At 43.3% G+C, this 16,735-nt stretch overlaps 1 protein-coding gene across 1 annotated transcript in view; it reads left to right on the top strand.

Moving 5' to 3' along the window:
- The window catches only part of LOC134342494 (fibulin-7), a 60,011-nt gene that overhangs the window by 23,026 nt on the left and 20,250 nt on the right, over positions 1–16,735 (top strand). The window contains exons 4-5 of the mRNA XM_063040696.1: positions 9,049–9,174; positions 16,331–16,456. Coding sequence (XP_062896766.1) covers positions 9,049–9,174; positions 16,331–16,456 — 252 coding nt within the window. The remainder of the gene's footprint in view (positions 1–9,048; positions 9,175–16,330; positions 16,457–16,735) is intronic.

Raw genomic sequence — 16,735 nt, 5'->3', positions numbered from 1 at the left:
ACATCTCCCAGTCCTCTAGGAATGAAGTGTGATTTCCTGCTACCTCTCTCCCCACTTGGTCAGTGAATTGCCGTTTCTAAAGACTCAACATATTTCACTTCAATGGAGTTAGGAAGAGGGCTCTCACCGAAAGTGCTGTCCTTCAGGACAGGCTTTTTCCTCAGAAGGATGTCGAAGACATGACAGCCTTACTTCGAAGAAGAATATATGAGTTCCTCTGAGGTCCGAGCTGATTATTTAGCGTGCAGGACCATTGTAAAGAACAAATGTTATTTCTCCAAAAGAAGATATTGGTATCCTCGCTATCTTTATCCTGAAAGCCTCTCGTGTCCTTTGCAATGATCTACCTCCACAACTATATTTGTGTTCCATCTAATTTTGCAACAAAAGCCAGCTTTCCATTTGCCTTAATTACTGCATCTGCTTACTACCTTCCTGTGATAAATGTACAATTCCCCTGTACTGCAGCTTCCTGTAATTTCAGAATCGGAATCTGAACCAACATTCTGATTCTTTTTTCCCCACCAAAGTAAGTTAATCCACAGATTGTCTCCCATCCGCCAATTTTTTTGCCCCTTCACTTAATTTATTTCTAACCATTGCAGAAACTATTATCCTGCCTACCTTTGCATCAATGTTTTTCTGTACAATACACTTGGTTCCTTCATCACCAAGTCATTATTGTACATAGTTGAAATTCCAGATCTGATTCCTGTAGTATTCCATTAGTTCAACATTATTGTGTGCCCTGTCATATGATGTAGGCAATGTCGGTCTTCCATCTGTCCATGACCATGATTGTTCTTGGGAAACTTTTCTACAGAAGTGGTTTGCCATTGCCGCCTTCTGGGCAGTGTCTTTACAAGACAGTGACCCTAGCCATTATCAATACTCTTCAGAAATTGTCTGCCTGGCACCTGTGGTCACTGAACCAGGTCTTGTGGTATGCACCAGCTGCTGATATGACCATCCACCACCCACTCCCATGGCTGATTGAGGGGTGGGGGCGGTGGGGCTAAGCAGGTGCTACACCTTGCTCCAGGGTGACCTGCAGGCTTGCAGAGGGAAGGAGAACCTTACACCTTCTTTGATAGAGATGTATCTCCACCCTGCCACCCAATTCCATTAGTTACAGGTTGGAAACATGAAAGTGACTGAGTTAACCTGGCTCTGTGTCTTCTGTCAGTAAGACTATACTCTATCAATGATGATACCAGAGACGGCAGATGCTAGAACCTGGAGCAACACAACATCTGCTGAGGATCTCAACGGGTGAAGCAGCATGTATGGGGCCTGGAGGGAGAATGTAATTCCTGATGCAGGGTTTTGACTGGTTGTCGACAGTTCCTTTCCTTCCACAGATTCTGCTCAACATGCTGAGCTCCCCCAGCAAATTGTTTGTTTCTCCTCTACTGATGAATTGTATCAGCACTCTTGTAAAGTTCCATCAGGCACCAGATTCTTGACATTGAAAATATACAACGTTAATCTTCCCCTCTCCTCTTCTCCCCACCGCACCATCCCACCCCATTTGTTGTATCCTCAAAGAACATGTAGATTACTTACTTACTGCCCATTATGCCACTGGCTTTTAGGGTAGCGAGAAGATCCTCCAGCTCTGTGGTGGTCCAGAACTTCCTTCATCATGTCAGTAGCTTCCTCTCGGTTTTCACTACTGTCGGGCATGCAAGTCCCCAGGTGGAGACTTAGGGATACCATCACACTCAGCTGTAGAAGGGTTCTTCATTGCTGTTTCGGTAACAATTTTATTTTACCAGTCAGGGTTGTTAGCCCTGAGCTGAACCCCAAACCTGGGGGTTCGCTCTTAGTCTGGCCTCTGCCCTTTCGCCTGTTTAGCATGGGTGACCCTACCTAGAGCCAAAGCATAAAGCCCTGACTCGGTACAGCATAGCTCTCTGTGTCATTGAGGCACACATACCTCTAAACCATGACAAGGTGCAGAATCAGAATCAGGTTTAACATCACTGGGTGATGTCATGAAATATGTTAACCTTGCAGCGGCAGCTCAATGCAATACATGATAAATATAGAAAAGATGAATTACAGTAAGTATGTATGTGTGTGTACTTACACACATATATAAGACAGCAACTATACAGTACTTCATTAGAAGTTTGAAGAGATTTGGTGAGTGAACGAAAACACTCAAAAACTTTGATAGATGTTATTTATATATTTAAATTAAAATAGCAAGTACAAAAACAGAAACAAAAAAAGTAGTGAGGTAGTGTTCATGGGTTCAATGTCTATTCAGGAATCAAACGGCAGAGGGGAAGAAGCTGTTTCTGAATCGTTGAGTGTGTGCCTTCAGGCTTCTGTACCTCCTTCCTGACAATAACAATGAGAAGAGGGCCTTGTGGGGGAGGTGGGGGGGCCTTAATAGTGGACGCTGCTTTTCTGAGGCATTGCTCCTTGAAGATTTCGTCAATACTACAGAGGCTAGCCTAGTGCCCATGATGGAGCTGACTAAGCGTACAACTCTCTGCGGCTTCTTTCGGTCCTGTGCAGTAGCCCCTCCATACCAGACAGTGATGCAGCCTGTCAGAATGCTCTCCACTGTCCATCTGTGGAAAAAGAGATTGTGGTCCCCATTCAGGTCAGTTCAGGCTTTATTTTAATTATTTCTTCTACAAACTCTTAAATCTCTTTCATCTGTTCTCCCCCACCCCCCCCCATTATACTTCAGCATCTATTCTTCCAACCTTTTTCTTCTTATCTCTGTCATCTATTAGCTCAATGAGTGTTCAGAAAGCCTGGCCTGGCACACTGAAAGCAGTGACTGGAAATGTAGATTCTGCCTGATTGACACTTAGAGTTTATTAGGAAAATAAAATAATTTTCCAGGTAGGCCATTTTTTTATAAATCTTATCAATCAAAAACAAAATAATTAACCTTAAACATACATTTTTTAAAAACCCTAGGTGACTCTACACCACATTAGAGCAGAAACAATGAACATAAGCATTCTATCCACTTTTTAACATAAGATGTAATGAATGAGTTAATGTTGCCATTACTATATATTAATAATACTATATATTAAATGCTTGCTCATGAATATGCATATGGTTAGTTCATGGAGTCAACTTCCTTTCTTTGATAGCTAAAGAGCAAACTGTGAATGGGAGCTCTTCTCTTGCATTGACCCCGTAAGTAAAACTGCAAATGAAGTTTAACAATAACCCCTAGATTTCTGAAGATTTGAATAATGAAGTTTTTCTGGTGTTGCTAGTCACAGAAAACCGCTCTGATCAAAGCTAGCTTAAAGATCACACGCTTAAAGTAAACCCGCTTTGCATTCCCCACGTGGGAACACCCGCTTGTCTCTCCTCAGTGTAACGATAAACGCATTCTTTCACATTCCAGACGGAGCTTCCCCATCAGGCAGCCTCCGCCATTGTGAGGCTACCTGCGCTCACTTGCAAAGCAAGCCAGCCACCAACCTTGATGGATTTCGGAAGTCACATTGGGCTAATGGCTTCAGACATTTCATTCCAATAACTTCATGGTCTAACAGTCCGGAGCTATTCCAGGCATGCTATTGATGGCTTCTGCGCCTCGTCTGCAGGGGCGGAGTGACTGTGCGGATGCTGCACAGATGGTTGGCTTCAGAGAGCTCTGTGTAGCAGTTTGTGCAGGGTTCAGCTCGTCTGTCTGAGTGTTATTGTGGAGCCCATTCTGTTGTGAACTAAATCCCTTGAGAAGCAGTAAAGGAGCTGCCATCCAAGATCGCAGATGGACAGTTATCCCAAAATAACTTTGAGAGGACTGGGTTAATCAGCCCCTTTAGGCGCTTGCTTCATTCAATTAGGTCAAGGCTGATTGTATTTGCTTAGCCACGACTACTCCTGTCCTCTAACATAACCGCATACAAGTCAACCTTTAACTTTCAATCTCTGGCTTTAACAGGGAAGAGAGTTCCAGGCAATGCCCTGCTTTTACTTGAAGTTACCCTGAAATATTTTTCTTTAAATCTTTTTACATTGCCTGTTTCCTAATCCACCTTTTGGGGAAAGTAGTCTTGTTAGTTACCCCACTAAATCCATTTGCAGTCTCTTAGGTCATCCTCTTAGTCTTCTGAATTCAAAGAAATGCAGTGCTGGTCTTTGGAACTTCATGACATTACCCTTCATACATTCTAGATATGGGTCATTTTGGTGCGTTTTTGCAATGTCCATTCTGAGCCTAATCTATCCTTTCTGTAGCTCATATCTACTTGTACTCCAGCTTCAACATAACCAAAACTTTATACAAGTAAACAGTGGTGGCATAACCTGATGAATCAATATCAACACCCACTACCTTCCTAATGTTACTCTGCTGGGTAGAAATTCCTTCCTGATTCTTAAGGAAAAAGGGCAGTTTGATGGCAGCTGCCCGAATTGTTGAAGTGCACATGCTCAGTAAACCAGACTTTGCTGCAAGGGTTCCTAACTCTTCTTTTTAATGCCCTGGACACCTACCGTTAACTGAGGGGTCTGTGGACTCCTCCTTTCCTGTATACCCAGCACAAACAATCTCACATTTTGCAGAGGTTTCCTGAGAGGACCTCTGCCACTGTTCCCGGTAAATCTTTGGACCAGTTTATTACCCTCCCTTTTCCTCACTGTTTAAATGAAGCATTTGTATTTTACTTTGTGACTCAATAACCTGTTCCCAACCAAGCACTAAATCTCAGCTGCTACAGTTCCAATATCTTGGGTCTCACCATTCTCATTTAGTCCATTTAAAAACCACAGTATTAAAACTAGAGTGTGAAATATTTAAACATTACTAATAATTGTTTTGAAAATGTTTTCTAATAACTAAAATTATGTAAATGACTGCAAAAGTTAGACTGAAGCAAAATGCCTTGCAGAAATACAATCCTCATTCGCATCAAAGAGATCTCAGATCAGAATAAAAGCCGAGAATTTGAACAAGAGTCTGAATGGATTAAACCTAATTTCAGTCCCCTGAGTGGATCAGTGACCCTAGGACATTGCACGTGTCATGGCACGTGAGGAAGTGGCTGATTCACTGGGTGCATGGTGGCTCTGCAGGTAGCTCCAGAAACCCGGGTTTGCTTCTGAGGTAGGAGCTGCCTGCATGTTTGTCCCGTGACCATGCGGATTCCCCCATGTGCTCCGATTTCCTCCCACAGCCCAAAGTTGTGGAGGTCAGTCAATTGATCTACCAGCGTAGGTGTGGCAGAATAATCAGGGGGCACTAATGGGCTGGTGTACATTAGTGGAAAAAGAATCAAAGGGGGAATGATGGAGCTGTGTGAAAGGGGTGAGGGGGAGTGGCATCTCCTGACTATATGTTGGCATTTCTGCCCAGTTAGCATCTCGCCATTTGTACAGCTCCTGAACTTATTAGAGTCACTATATGAGTGGCTCGTTTTTTCTCTTCTCCTTAGAAAGAGGTTACCCACCTCGTACTACCTCCCTATTAAATCCCACCCCCTCACTTACTCTCATTCGTTCTCCTGCCACACATTTATGCCGGGGGGAATTCATGGTGGCCAGTTTACCTGGAAATCTTTAGGATTAGGGGAGGAAACCAGGACACCCAGAAGAAGCCCACACAGACTTGGGGAGAACATGCAAAATCCATACAGACAGCAGGATTAGACTGGGTTGCTGGAGTTGAGGGAGCAGGGTTACTTGCCGAGCCACTGTGTTGATGGTGTTTATAAAGCCTCCTTTCCAAAAGCAGCAAAGGTCAACTAAGTTTGTCGACATGGTAGGACTTGAATGAACAGAATTAAATTTATATTAGGAGAAATATTCATCACAATCTATCCCTTTACTTGGACTACTTCTAGACTGGTAGCTGATTAGCAATGTAGTGACAGTATCAGAATCAGATTTAATATCACCAGCATATATCGTGAAATTTGTTAACTTGGCAGCAGCAGTACAGTGCAGTACATGATAATAGAGGGAAAAGATCCCTCTGCAATTGGATATGGTGGTCAGCATTTCCCACTTGAGGTCTCTTCTGGGTTTCATTGTTTCTAATTGTGGCCTCTTGGACACGAGTCTTGAAGACATGTAAATCCCATCCACACACAATACAGTTGATTCTTAATGGGCTGATGCCAACCAGGAATGGAAGATAAGAGGAATTCTGCAGATGACTAAGATTCCTTAGTCCTGACGAAGGGTCTTGGCCTGAAACATCGACTGTACCTCTTCCTAGAGATGCTGCCTGGCCTGCTGCGTTCACCAGCAACTTTGAGGAATGGAAGATATGCTGACTTACCTTTGCCTAGAACTGTAAATGGAATGGACAGATTAATAATTTCTGCAGGGGAATGAAGTGTTGATGGTCTGATTCCAGTGCTACTGCCGTATTTACTTGCCATGTGGTAGGGCTGGTTTAATATGTATTACCATTTCAGACAAGCTGGTGCAGGACAGATGGTGTATGACACAATCACCATCAGCACAGGTACACCACCAGGAGGCATGCTTAGTCCCCTGCTAAGCACAGGTCCACTGCCATATTTGAATTTGCTTTTGACTCCACCGCCACTGGCCGAATGAAACGTGGTGACGAATCAGCACACAGGAGGGAGAATGAAAATTTGGGTGGGTGGTGCCACAACAACGACCTCACACTCGTCATCAGCAAACCCAGAGAGCTGATCAGCAACTCCAGGAGGAAGAAACCGGAGGTTCTTGATCAAATAAAATCTTTATTTGGGGATCGGTGGTGAAGAGGGTCAGTAGTTTTAAATTCCTTAGTATTTTCATATCAGAGGATCTGTCCTGGGCCAACATGTAGGTGCCATTACGAAGAAGGCATGAGAGTACCTCTACTTTTTTTTAGAATTTTCCATAGATTCGGCCTGTCACCAAAACTTTGGCAAACTTCTATAGATGTACAGTGCAGGGTAACCTAACTGGTTGCATCATGATGTGATATAGAAATGCCAATGCGCAGGAACAGAAAGTTGGAGTCAGGCAAAGCCCTCCCCACCATTGAGCGCGTTTACGTGGAGCGCTGCCACAAGAAAGGATCCATCATCAACGTTCTCCCTCCATACAGGCCATGCTCTCTCTTCTTCCTGCTGTCATTGGACAGGAGCCACAGAAGCCTTGGGTCCCACGTCACCAGGTTCGGGAACAGTTATTACCCTACAGTATGAAGCTCCTACACCAGCATGGATAACACCACTCACCAAAACTCTGAACTAATTCCACAACGTACAGGCTCACTTCCAAGCACTCTACAACTCATGTTCTCTGTATTATTTATTGTTTGTTTGTATATTTTATCTTCTTTTGCACACTGCTTGTTTGTCTGTCCTTGCTTATCTATAGTTTTCATAAATTCTGGTGTAATTCCTGTGAATGCCTGCAAGAAAATGAATTTCAAGGTAGGATATGGTAACATATATGTACTTTGATGATAAACTTACTTTGACTTTGGCCTTAACCTTATGCCACTCTCAACTGGATCTACTACAGCTTGTGCCAATGTGTTTCCCTGGCTCTGTACCCTTTCTCTATGGTTCTCTTTGCCTCTCTCCCTTTCTCTGCATCTTAAAGCTTGTTTTATTTCAGAGTCTTCCCACCTTTAATAAAAGGACATTGAACAGAAGCATTAAGCATTAACTCAGTCTCTCCTTTCACAGAGGCCGTCTGGTTTATTGATCGTTTCCAGATTCTCTTTTTATTTCAGATTTTCAGCATCTGCAGGACTTTGGCCTTGGATACAAAGGGGGCATTGTATCAAAACCTGATCCTGGTATAATGACGAGGTCCCAAAGCAGTACAGCATACTGTGTACTTGTGCACTTAACTGTTCTGGCTACGAACTCCAGGATCCTATTCAGAAACTTCATTAACACCTCACTGCAGGACTGATCTTGTACTCAGTCACTGAAGTGACAATTTTCATGATGACACTGTGAAACTGTTGCTCAACTGGTGTTTTGTATCAATGCGAAATTAAAAACTACAAGTGCAATGATGCAGATCCCTGCAGTGCAGTGTCATTTCGCTATACACTCAGTGATGGGCTCTCTGCTGTACAAGTGGAGGTGGCCACTTTATTAGGTACACCTGTCGATCTGCTTGTTAATGCAAATATCTAATCAGCCAATCATGTGGCAGCAACAATGCATAAAAGCATCAAGGCATAGTCAAGCGGTTCAGTTGTTCAGACCAAACATCAGAACGGGGAAGAAATTTGATCTAATTGACTTTGACTGAAAGACCTACATGGAGAGGTCTTTCAGGAGAGGTGAGAGGTAGCCATGTTAGTCAACATTGGACATCTTCACTGGTGGAGTATTCTTCAAAATCATATTTTATGTTCGTTCAACCACAGCCTTCAAAAAAATATGAACAACTAAAGGCAGCAGATTTGCAAACTTTGGGGAAAGAGCAAATGGAGTTAATTGTACAATGTTTTCAATGTCACTGTCCAAATAATCTCCATGTGCTACACAGTTCTATGGTTCAGGAACATCTCTGGAACTCCATCTTTTATTCCAACCCAGAAATATTTTTAAAAATCTGAATGAATCCTCACCTGAGCAGTGGATTCATTGTGTCTTTTCATCAGACTTTTGAGTGGAACTCTCATATACAAAAAAGATAAACTTTTAATTACTTGATCGCTCCGTCTCCCTCATTGTGGCTTTTGCATTTGAGTTGTCTCCCTGCACCGCACTTTCCCTGTAATTGTAATACTTATTTTAGTACTACCTTAATGGACTTGGGTATGGATGATATGAAAACAAAAACTTTTCGTTGCATTTCAATTCACTTGTTCGTTCGTTATGTGTCGTGTCATATGACATGGTCTTTCTGTGACCGTGATTGCTCCTGGCAAATTTTTCTACAGAAGTGGTTTGCTATTGCCTTCTTGGGCAATGTCTTTACAAGATGGGTGACCCCAGCCACATAACCAGGGCTTATGATATACACCAGCCGCTCGTACAACCATCCACCACCTGCTCCCATAACTTCACATGACTGCATCTCAGTAATAAGGCAATTACCAACACTGTTTAGTTTCTCTTACAGAAATTAATGAGTGCACTAGCAACCCGTGCCAGAATGGAGGGACCTGTGTGGACGCTGTGAACCGCTACACATGTATCTGTCCAAGCCTCTGGACAGGGAGCCACTGCAAGTATCCAGTGCAGACAGGTTGGTCACATCTGAGCATCAACTGAATTTGGGGATATGAACACTGAAAGACTTGTTCCAGTAAAAGTAATGAAGGAAATATCAATGCTTTTCTCCAAAAATATCCAGCTGCCATGTCCTGAAAGGGATTTTACAAAGTCATACATTTTGAAACTTTGGCCCAATTGTTATATTTGTTTTAAAAAATAATGTGATAATTGTTGGTTATGGAGTTGCCACAATACGTAATATCACAGAAATGTTTTTTTGACCCAAGGAATCCATGCTGACAAAGGAATATTAATAGACTTTTCCCTGCTGAATTGCAAGCCGGCTATGTTTTTATTTATTTGTAATGGCTGTAATCTGGCCCAGACTTTTCTCTTTGAAGTAGAGTTTTGATCTTGCCTATGCACGCACATTCCACTGAGGGGATGTGGTCATGCTTTTAAATATTCAATAACATTTTAAATTGTTTTTAAGATATAAAGACACATATTAGAGAGCAGGAGAAGAAGACTGAGTGACAAGCTGTCAGCCAGGGCTCCCAAACTGGGATCCACAGACACCTTTCTTAATGGTATTGGTCTATGGCATAAAAAAGTTGGGAACCCCTGTTTTTAGCACTGCACCACTGTTTGAGATTATAGGTATAAATGTATGCTGCTCTACTTGGCAGCCAGGAGAGGTATGAATTACATACCAGCTCTGACACCAACATTTCTGCTACCAATAAATTCTTAGATAAATATGTAGCTGAGAGCCTGGTGCAGGGGCCAGGGTTTCAGGTTCTTGCATCATGGGAATCTCTTCTGGGGGAGGTATGACCTGTACAAAAGGAACGGGTTGTGTGTTGGGGAGGGTTGCAACTAATTTGGCAGGGGGATGGGAACTGGAGTGAAGGGACTCAGGATAGGATGGATGGTATAAAAAAAAGCAAAGATAGCGTGCAGTCAGACTGTCGGGAAGTGCAGACCGGCAATAGGACAAAATTGCAGCCTGCAGGGTGAGTATCAGTGCATTAGGGATGCAGAATTGAAAAGGGTAGCAAATACAGTACTCAAAGAGTTATATCTCAATGCACCGAGTGTAAGAAATGAGGTGGATGATCTTGTTGTGCTTTTACAGATTGTCTGGTATGATGCTGAGGCCATCACTGATTCACGGCTGAAGGATGGTTGTAGTTGGGAGCTTAATGTCCAAGCTGGTATTGGAGGGATAGGAAGGTAGGCAGAGGGGGTGATGTGACTCTGCTGGTAAAGAATGGCAACAGATCAGTAGAAAAATGTGACATAGGATCAGAAATTGTGGGTTGAGTTAAGAAACTGCAAGGGTAAAAGGACCCTGATGGCAGTTATATACGGGCCTCCTAACAGTAGCTGCAATGGGGACTGCAGATTACAACGGAAATAGAAAAGGCATGTCAAAAAGGAAAAGTCATGGGATATTTTAACATGCAAGTCGATTCGGAAAATCAAGTTGGTAATGGATCCCAAGAGAGTGAGTTTGTTGAATGCCTATGAGAAGGCTTTATAGAGCAGTTTGTCGTTGAGCCTACTAGGGAATCAGCTATACTGGATTGGGTGATATGTAATAAACCAGAGGCAATTAAAGAGTTTAAGGGAAAAGAGCCCTTAGGAGACAGTGATCACAATATGGTTGAGGTCAACTTGAAATTTGATAGAGAGAAAGTCAAATCTGATGTAACAGTATTTCAGTGGAGTAAAGGAAATTAGTAGCATGAGAGAGGAGTTGGCCAAAGTAAATTGGAAGGAGCTGCTGGCAGGGATGACAGCAGAGCAGCAATGGCATGAGTTTCTGGGAAAAATGAAGAAGATGCAGGACAGATGTATTCCAAAAAAGAATGAATACTCAAATGGCACAACAGTACAACCGTGACTGACAAGGAAAGTCAAAGCTAATGTACAGGCAAATGAGAGGGCATACAATAAAGCAAAAATTGGCAGGAAGATAGAGGATTGGGAAGTTTTTAGAAACTTAACAGAAAGCAACTATAGGAATCATGAGGAGGGAAAAGATTAAATATGAAAGCAAACAATATCAAAGTCAATACAAAAAGCTTTCTCAAGTATATAAAAATAAAAGGAAGATGAGAGTGGATATAGGACCGCTTGAAAATGAGGCTGGAGCAATAATGGGGGACAAGGAGGTGGCAGATAAACTAAACTAGTATTTTGTATCAGTCTTCACTGTGGAAGACGCTATCAGTGTGCCAGGTGTTGAAGGGTTTGAGGGAAGAGAAGTGAGTGCAGTTACAATTACAAGGGAGAAGGTGCTCAAAAAGCTGAAAGACCTAAAGGTACATAAATCACCTGTACCAGGTGAACTGCACCCCAGGGTTCTGAAAGAGGTAGCAGTAGAGATCGTGGAGGCAATAGTAATGACCTTTCAAGAATCTGGCATGGTTTTGGAGAACTGGAAAATTGCAAATGTCACTCCACTGTTTAAGAAAGGAGGAAGGCAGCAAAAAGGAAATTATAGACCAGTTAGCCTGACCTCAGTAGTTGGGAAGAAGTTGGAGTCGATTGTTAAGGATGAGGTTATGGAGTAGCTGGTGACACAGGACAAGACAGAACAAAGTCAGCATGGTTTCCTTAAGGGAATCTTGCCTGACAAACCTATTGGAATTCTTTGAGGAGTTTACAAGAAGGGTAGATAAAGGGGGTGTAGTGGATGTTGTATATTTGGATTTTCAGAAGGCCTTTGACAAGGTGCCACACATGAGGCTGCTTACCAAGTTAAGAGCCCATGGTATTACAGGAAAGTTACTGGCAATAAAATAATCCTTTTCTGGTTGGCTGCCAGTGACTAGTGATTTTCCGCAGGGGTCAGGGTTGGGACCACTTCTTTTTATGCTGTATGTAAATGATTTAAATGATGAGCACCACTCCTTGATGTCTCAGACACTACGGAGGCTTGTACCCATGTATGGTGGAGCACTGGGGAGTTGTAGTGGAACAGAGAGGCCCAGGATCACCAGTGTATAGTTTGTTGAAAATAGTATCACAGGTAGTGAAAAAGATGTTTGGAGTGCTGGCCTCCACGAGTCAAGGTACTGAGTGAGAGTTGGGACGTTATGCTGAGGTTGCTTAAACTGTTTTTTTTTGTTTGAGGTCACACTCGGAGGAGTACTATGCACAGTTATGGTCACTCTGTTTTAGGAGGGAGATTGGAAAACTGGAAAGAGTGCAGAGATTTATGAGGATGTTGCTAGGATTAGAGGGCGCGAGTTGTAGGCAGATGACCAAGCTAAGCCATTATTCCTTGAGACATAGAAGTATGAGGTTAAGCTTGGAGAAATGTACATTAAGTCATGAGTGGCAGAGATAAAGTGAATGGTCAGTCTTTTCCCCAGGGTAGGGGAATACAGAACTGGTGGGGTTGGATAGTTTTAGGGTGAGAGGGGATATAATTGAAAGGGTCCTGAGGAGCAACATTTCCACACTGAGGATGTTGAAAGAAGAACTGCCAGAGGAGGTGTTTGAGGCCGGTGTAATGGCATCATTTAAGAAGGATGTGGATAGGTACATGGAGGGATGGGGCTTAGAGAGATGTGGACTGACTGCAGGAAATTAGGACTGGCAAGGCAGGCATCATGGTCCACATGGACTGATTGGCCCAAGGGGCCTGTATCAATGCGGTCTTGCTCTTCGACTCTGACCAGCTGCACATCTTTGGGATGTGGGCGGAAACCCACATGGTCACAGGGAGAATGTGCAAACTCCACCAAGACAGCATTTGAGGTCTAGATTGAACCTGTGTCTCTGATGCTCTGGTTATCACTGTAGTTCTCCCAAAAGTCAACTTTGGCTGCAATAAGGTGTCCAATACCAGAATTGAAATGCTGATGCACAATTTATAGATGGTGCACTGTCAAACTATCAAGAATGAGATGATGGACCTAAATCTATGTTGGAAACCAGTTGTCTTTATAAAAAAAAGAATAATTTCTGAAGCCTTAAGAAAGAAAGTGAAAAGCATGCACAACCGGCAGGCATTGTTCCCTCATAGCACCAGTGACCTGGGTTCAAACCCAGCTTCGGGTGCTGCCCATGAGGTGTTTGTGCGTTCTCCCTGTAATTGTGCCAGAGGTTTTGGGAATTCTCTTCCACATCCCAAAGGTGGTTCTGGTAGGTTAATTAGCTACATGTAGGCAAGCGAATGGGCAGTTTATGGATATGGAGTTGCAGCAGACAGCAGATACTGGAATTAGGAGTAGCACACAAAGGAGATGTAGGAACTCAGTGGGTCAGGCAGCATCTATGGAGGGAAATGGATAGTTGATGTTTCAGTTCAAGACCCTTCATCTGGACTAGGGAGAAAAGAGAGGGGACAGCAAGATAGAGGGAGCCCACCTGGTTTCAACTATCCCCTCCCAGCTAGCTTTCTTCCCCTCTTCCCACCTTTTTATTCTGGCATCTTCCCCCTTCCTTCTTAGACCTGAATAAGGGTCTCAGCCCGAAACATTGACTGTCTGTTCCTTTCTATCGATGCTGCCCGGCCTGCTGAGTCCCTCCAGCATTTTGTGTGTGTTGCTCTGGATTTCCAGCTTCTGCAGACTTTCTCGTGTTTAGCATGGAGGGAAAGGTTGGACCAAGAGCTGGTGCCTGACGGGTGGATCCAGTCGAGGGGTGGGTGATAGGCAGATTAGGGAGAGGTGGAGAGTGGGGATGATGTCAGAAGCTGGAGGGGGGCGATGGGTGGGATGAAGATGATGGAATCTGATAAAAGAGGAAGGTAGAGCATAGAATAAAGGGAGGGAGGTGCAGAGGGTGAAGATAGTGGTGAGGCCAGATGAATCAGGTGGAGATTAAGAATGAAATTAGGAGAGCCAGAAGGGGCCATGTGGAGGCCTTGGCAGACAGGATTAAGGAAAACCCCAAGGCAAACGACAAGTATGTGAAGAGCAAGAGGATAAGACGTCAGAGAATGAGACCAATCAAGTGTGACAATGGGAAAGTGTTATATGGAACTGGAGGAGATAGCAGAGGTACTTAATGAATACTTTGCTTCAGTATTCACTACGGAAAAGGATCTTGGTGATTGTAGGGATGACTTGCAGCGGACTGCAAAGCTTGAGCATGTAGATATTAAGGAAGAGGATGTGCTGGAGCTTTTGGAAAGCATCAAGTTGGATAAATCACTGGGACCGGATGGGATGTACCCCAGGCTACTGTGGGAAGTGAAGGGGGAGATTGCTGAGCCTCTGGCAATGATCTTTGCAGCATCAATGAGGATGGGAGAGGGTCTGGAGGATTGGAGGGTTGCGGAATTTGTTCCATTATTCAAGAAAGGGAGTAAGGATGGCCCAGGAAATTATGGACCAGTGAGTCTTACTTCAGTGGTTGGTAAGTTGATGGAGAAGATCCTGAAAGGCAGGATTTATGAACATCTGAGAGAGGAATAGAAAAAGGGGGAATGGATAGAAGGGAAGCAGCTACTGGAAGTTTGAGAACTTGATGTTTCTGGCACTAAGTAATCTGCTTTAATGTTATTGCTGGGAGGATACTGTTGGCACAGTATCTCCTTCTCTTTACTGAAGTAGTGTCATAAGTAGGTTTAACAAAAGAAAGATGTCACCAGTACTGCACTGAACTGAGACTGAGTCTGCGACTAATGGGCTACTGGATTGGCTGTAGTGATAACTGGCTTTGTGGCTGTGGATTCACCTTCATGAACTTCAGCTGCTTGCTTGCTTTCGTTGTTTGCGCAATTCTTTTTCTGCACATTGGGTGTTTGACAGTTTTTTTTAATGGGTTCTATTGGGTTTCTATGTTTTGTGGCTGCCTGTAAGGAGACAAAGCTCAAGGTTGTATGTAGTATACTTACTTTGACTTTTTCCCTTATCGCTGAGCTGAGTTATTAGCTTAAGTCACTAAAGTCAGACTGGAACTGACCAGCTCAGGAGTGAGAACGTCATAGAATCATGGAACCATAATTACAAACAACAAAGAAACCAGCACTTTGTTGAAACATCAAACACTAGAGGACACCTATTTAAGGTGAGAGTGGAAAAGATTAAAGGAGATGTGTGGGGGCATGTATTTTACCCGGAGGGTGGTAGGGCCCAGAATGGGCTACTGGGAGCATGGGCGAAGCAGGTGCAGTAGAGGTGTTTAAGGGACCATTAGATGTGCTCATAAATTTACATAGAATGGAGAGACCTGGATCAAGTACAGGCACAAGAAAATTAGATTAATTCTGCGTTGAGCACAGATGTTGTAGGCTGAAGGGCCTGTTCCTGTGCTGTTCGATGTTCCTGGAATCCATGATCAACCCCTTTACATTAATCCTAGATTAATCCAATTTTTTTGTCCTCTCCACACCCTCATCAACTCCTCCCAGATTCTGTCATATTGGGAACCACTTGTGGAAATGTTCACGCGATTGGAAGTAGAAAAATCACCAGGCCTTAATATGAACCGTTCTCAGAGAACTCTGTCTTCCTCCAGCTCTGCCTCTTGCCCATCAGCACTCTCTTCACCTTACTCACAGTCATCCAAACCAATCTCAGGAATTCCCTCCCTAAAATCAACCATTCTCTATCCTCCTTCATTCTCTATCCTCACTTTTAGGAGCCTATCCAAACGATCCTTCTTTGGCTCTGTTGGCCATGTTTGATGGCCATGTAAAGCACTGTAGAAGTTCTGCTATGTTAGGGGCTCAACGTAGGTCTTGTCATCCTAAATGAAATTAATTTTAGTTCTTTCACAGTCTCTTCCCTTCAAATTCTCGAAGGGACAATTCAAAGAGAAAGCCAAAAAAAATTATGCTCATAAAGCCTTAAAAATGGTAAATATTGTATGTTTCTCTTTTTTTTTTCTCAACCGTGATTAATGTATCATAAGATGCTGGGTCTCTGCCCAACAACACCTCATTGCAACATGATTCTGATGGAGAACTAATGCACCATCCAAACAAAACAAATGTCAAACTATAAATAAAAGTGCATGGGTAGGGAGACTATTACACTTAGGTATAGCCTTTATAGTCAAGCCAACCTTATAATCGCAGTGGGAAAATTACTGGCAAGGTGTCTTTCCATCAGTTGCAGCCGCCTTCTGCTCATTGTGTTAGTCAAAACAGAGACTAGTACAAGAATAAACTCTTTCTGATTTGTCATTTCTACCACCCTCCCCCCACCCATACCACAAAGAGGCCGCTGCACCAGACTGGTCCTTCAGTCGCAAGCCCCGCTGTGCAAAGATCGAGAGGACCCAACACTGCACCTGTGATGCCGGCTTCCATATGAGTGGGACTAATGAAAATAGTCTCTGCCAAGGTATGTGTAATTATTCATAACCACTGGAGACCCGCAATGACCTCAGCATTATTTTAAGTTATTGGCTGTGCTAAAGCAAATTCCAAATTCCCATGAAGGGTCATTGACCCTGAAACATTCCCTCTGTTTCTCTTTCTGTCGATGCTGCCTGACCTGCTGAGTATTTTCTGGTGTTTTCTGTCTTCATTTGGAAATGTCACGCCCATCTTTTCCTCTTGAAAATAAAATCATCTTCTGCTATTGTTGGGTCAGAGACAGTACCTTGGTTCAGTGGTTAAG

The sequence above is a fragment of the Mobula hypostoma genome, chromosome 2 (assembly GCF_963921235.1).
Source record: "Mobula hypostoma chromosome 2, sMobHyp1.1, whole genome shotgun sequence".
Taxonomy (NCBI): Eukaryota; Metazoa; Chordata; class Chondrichthyes; order Myliobatiformes; family Myliobatidae; genus Mobula; species Mobula hypostoma.
The sequence above is the reverse complement of the archived record's forward strand: the minus strand, read 5'-3'. Positions and strand labels throughout refer to the sequence as shown.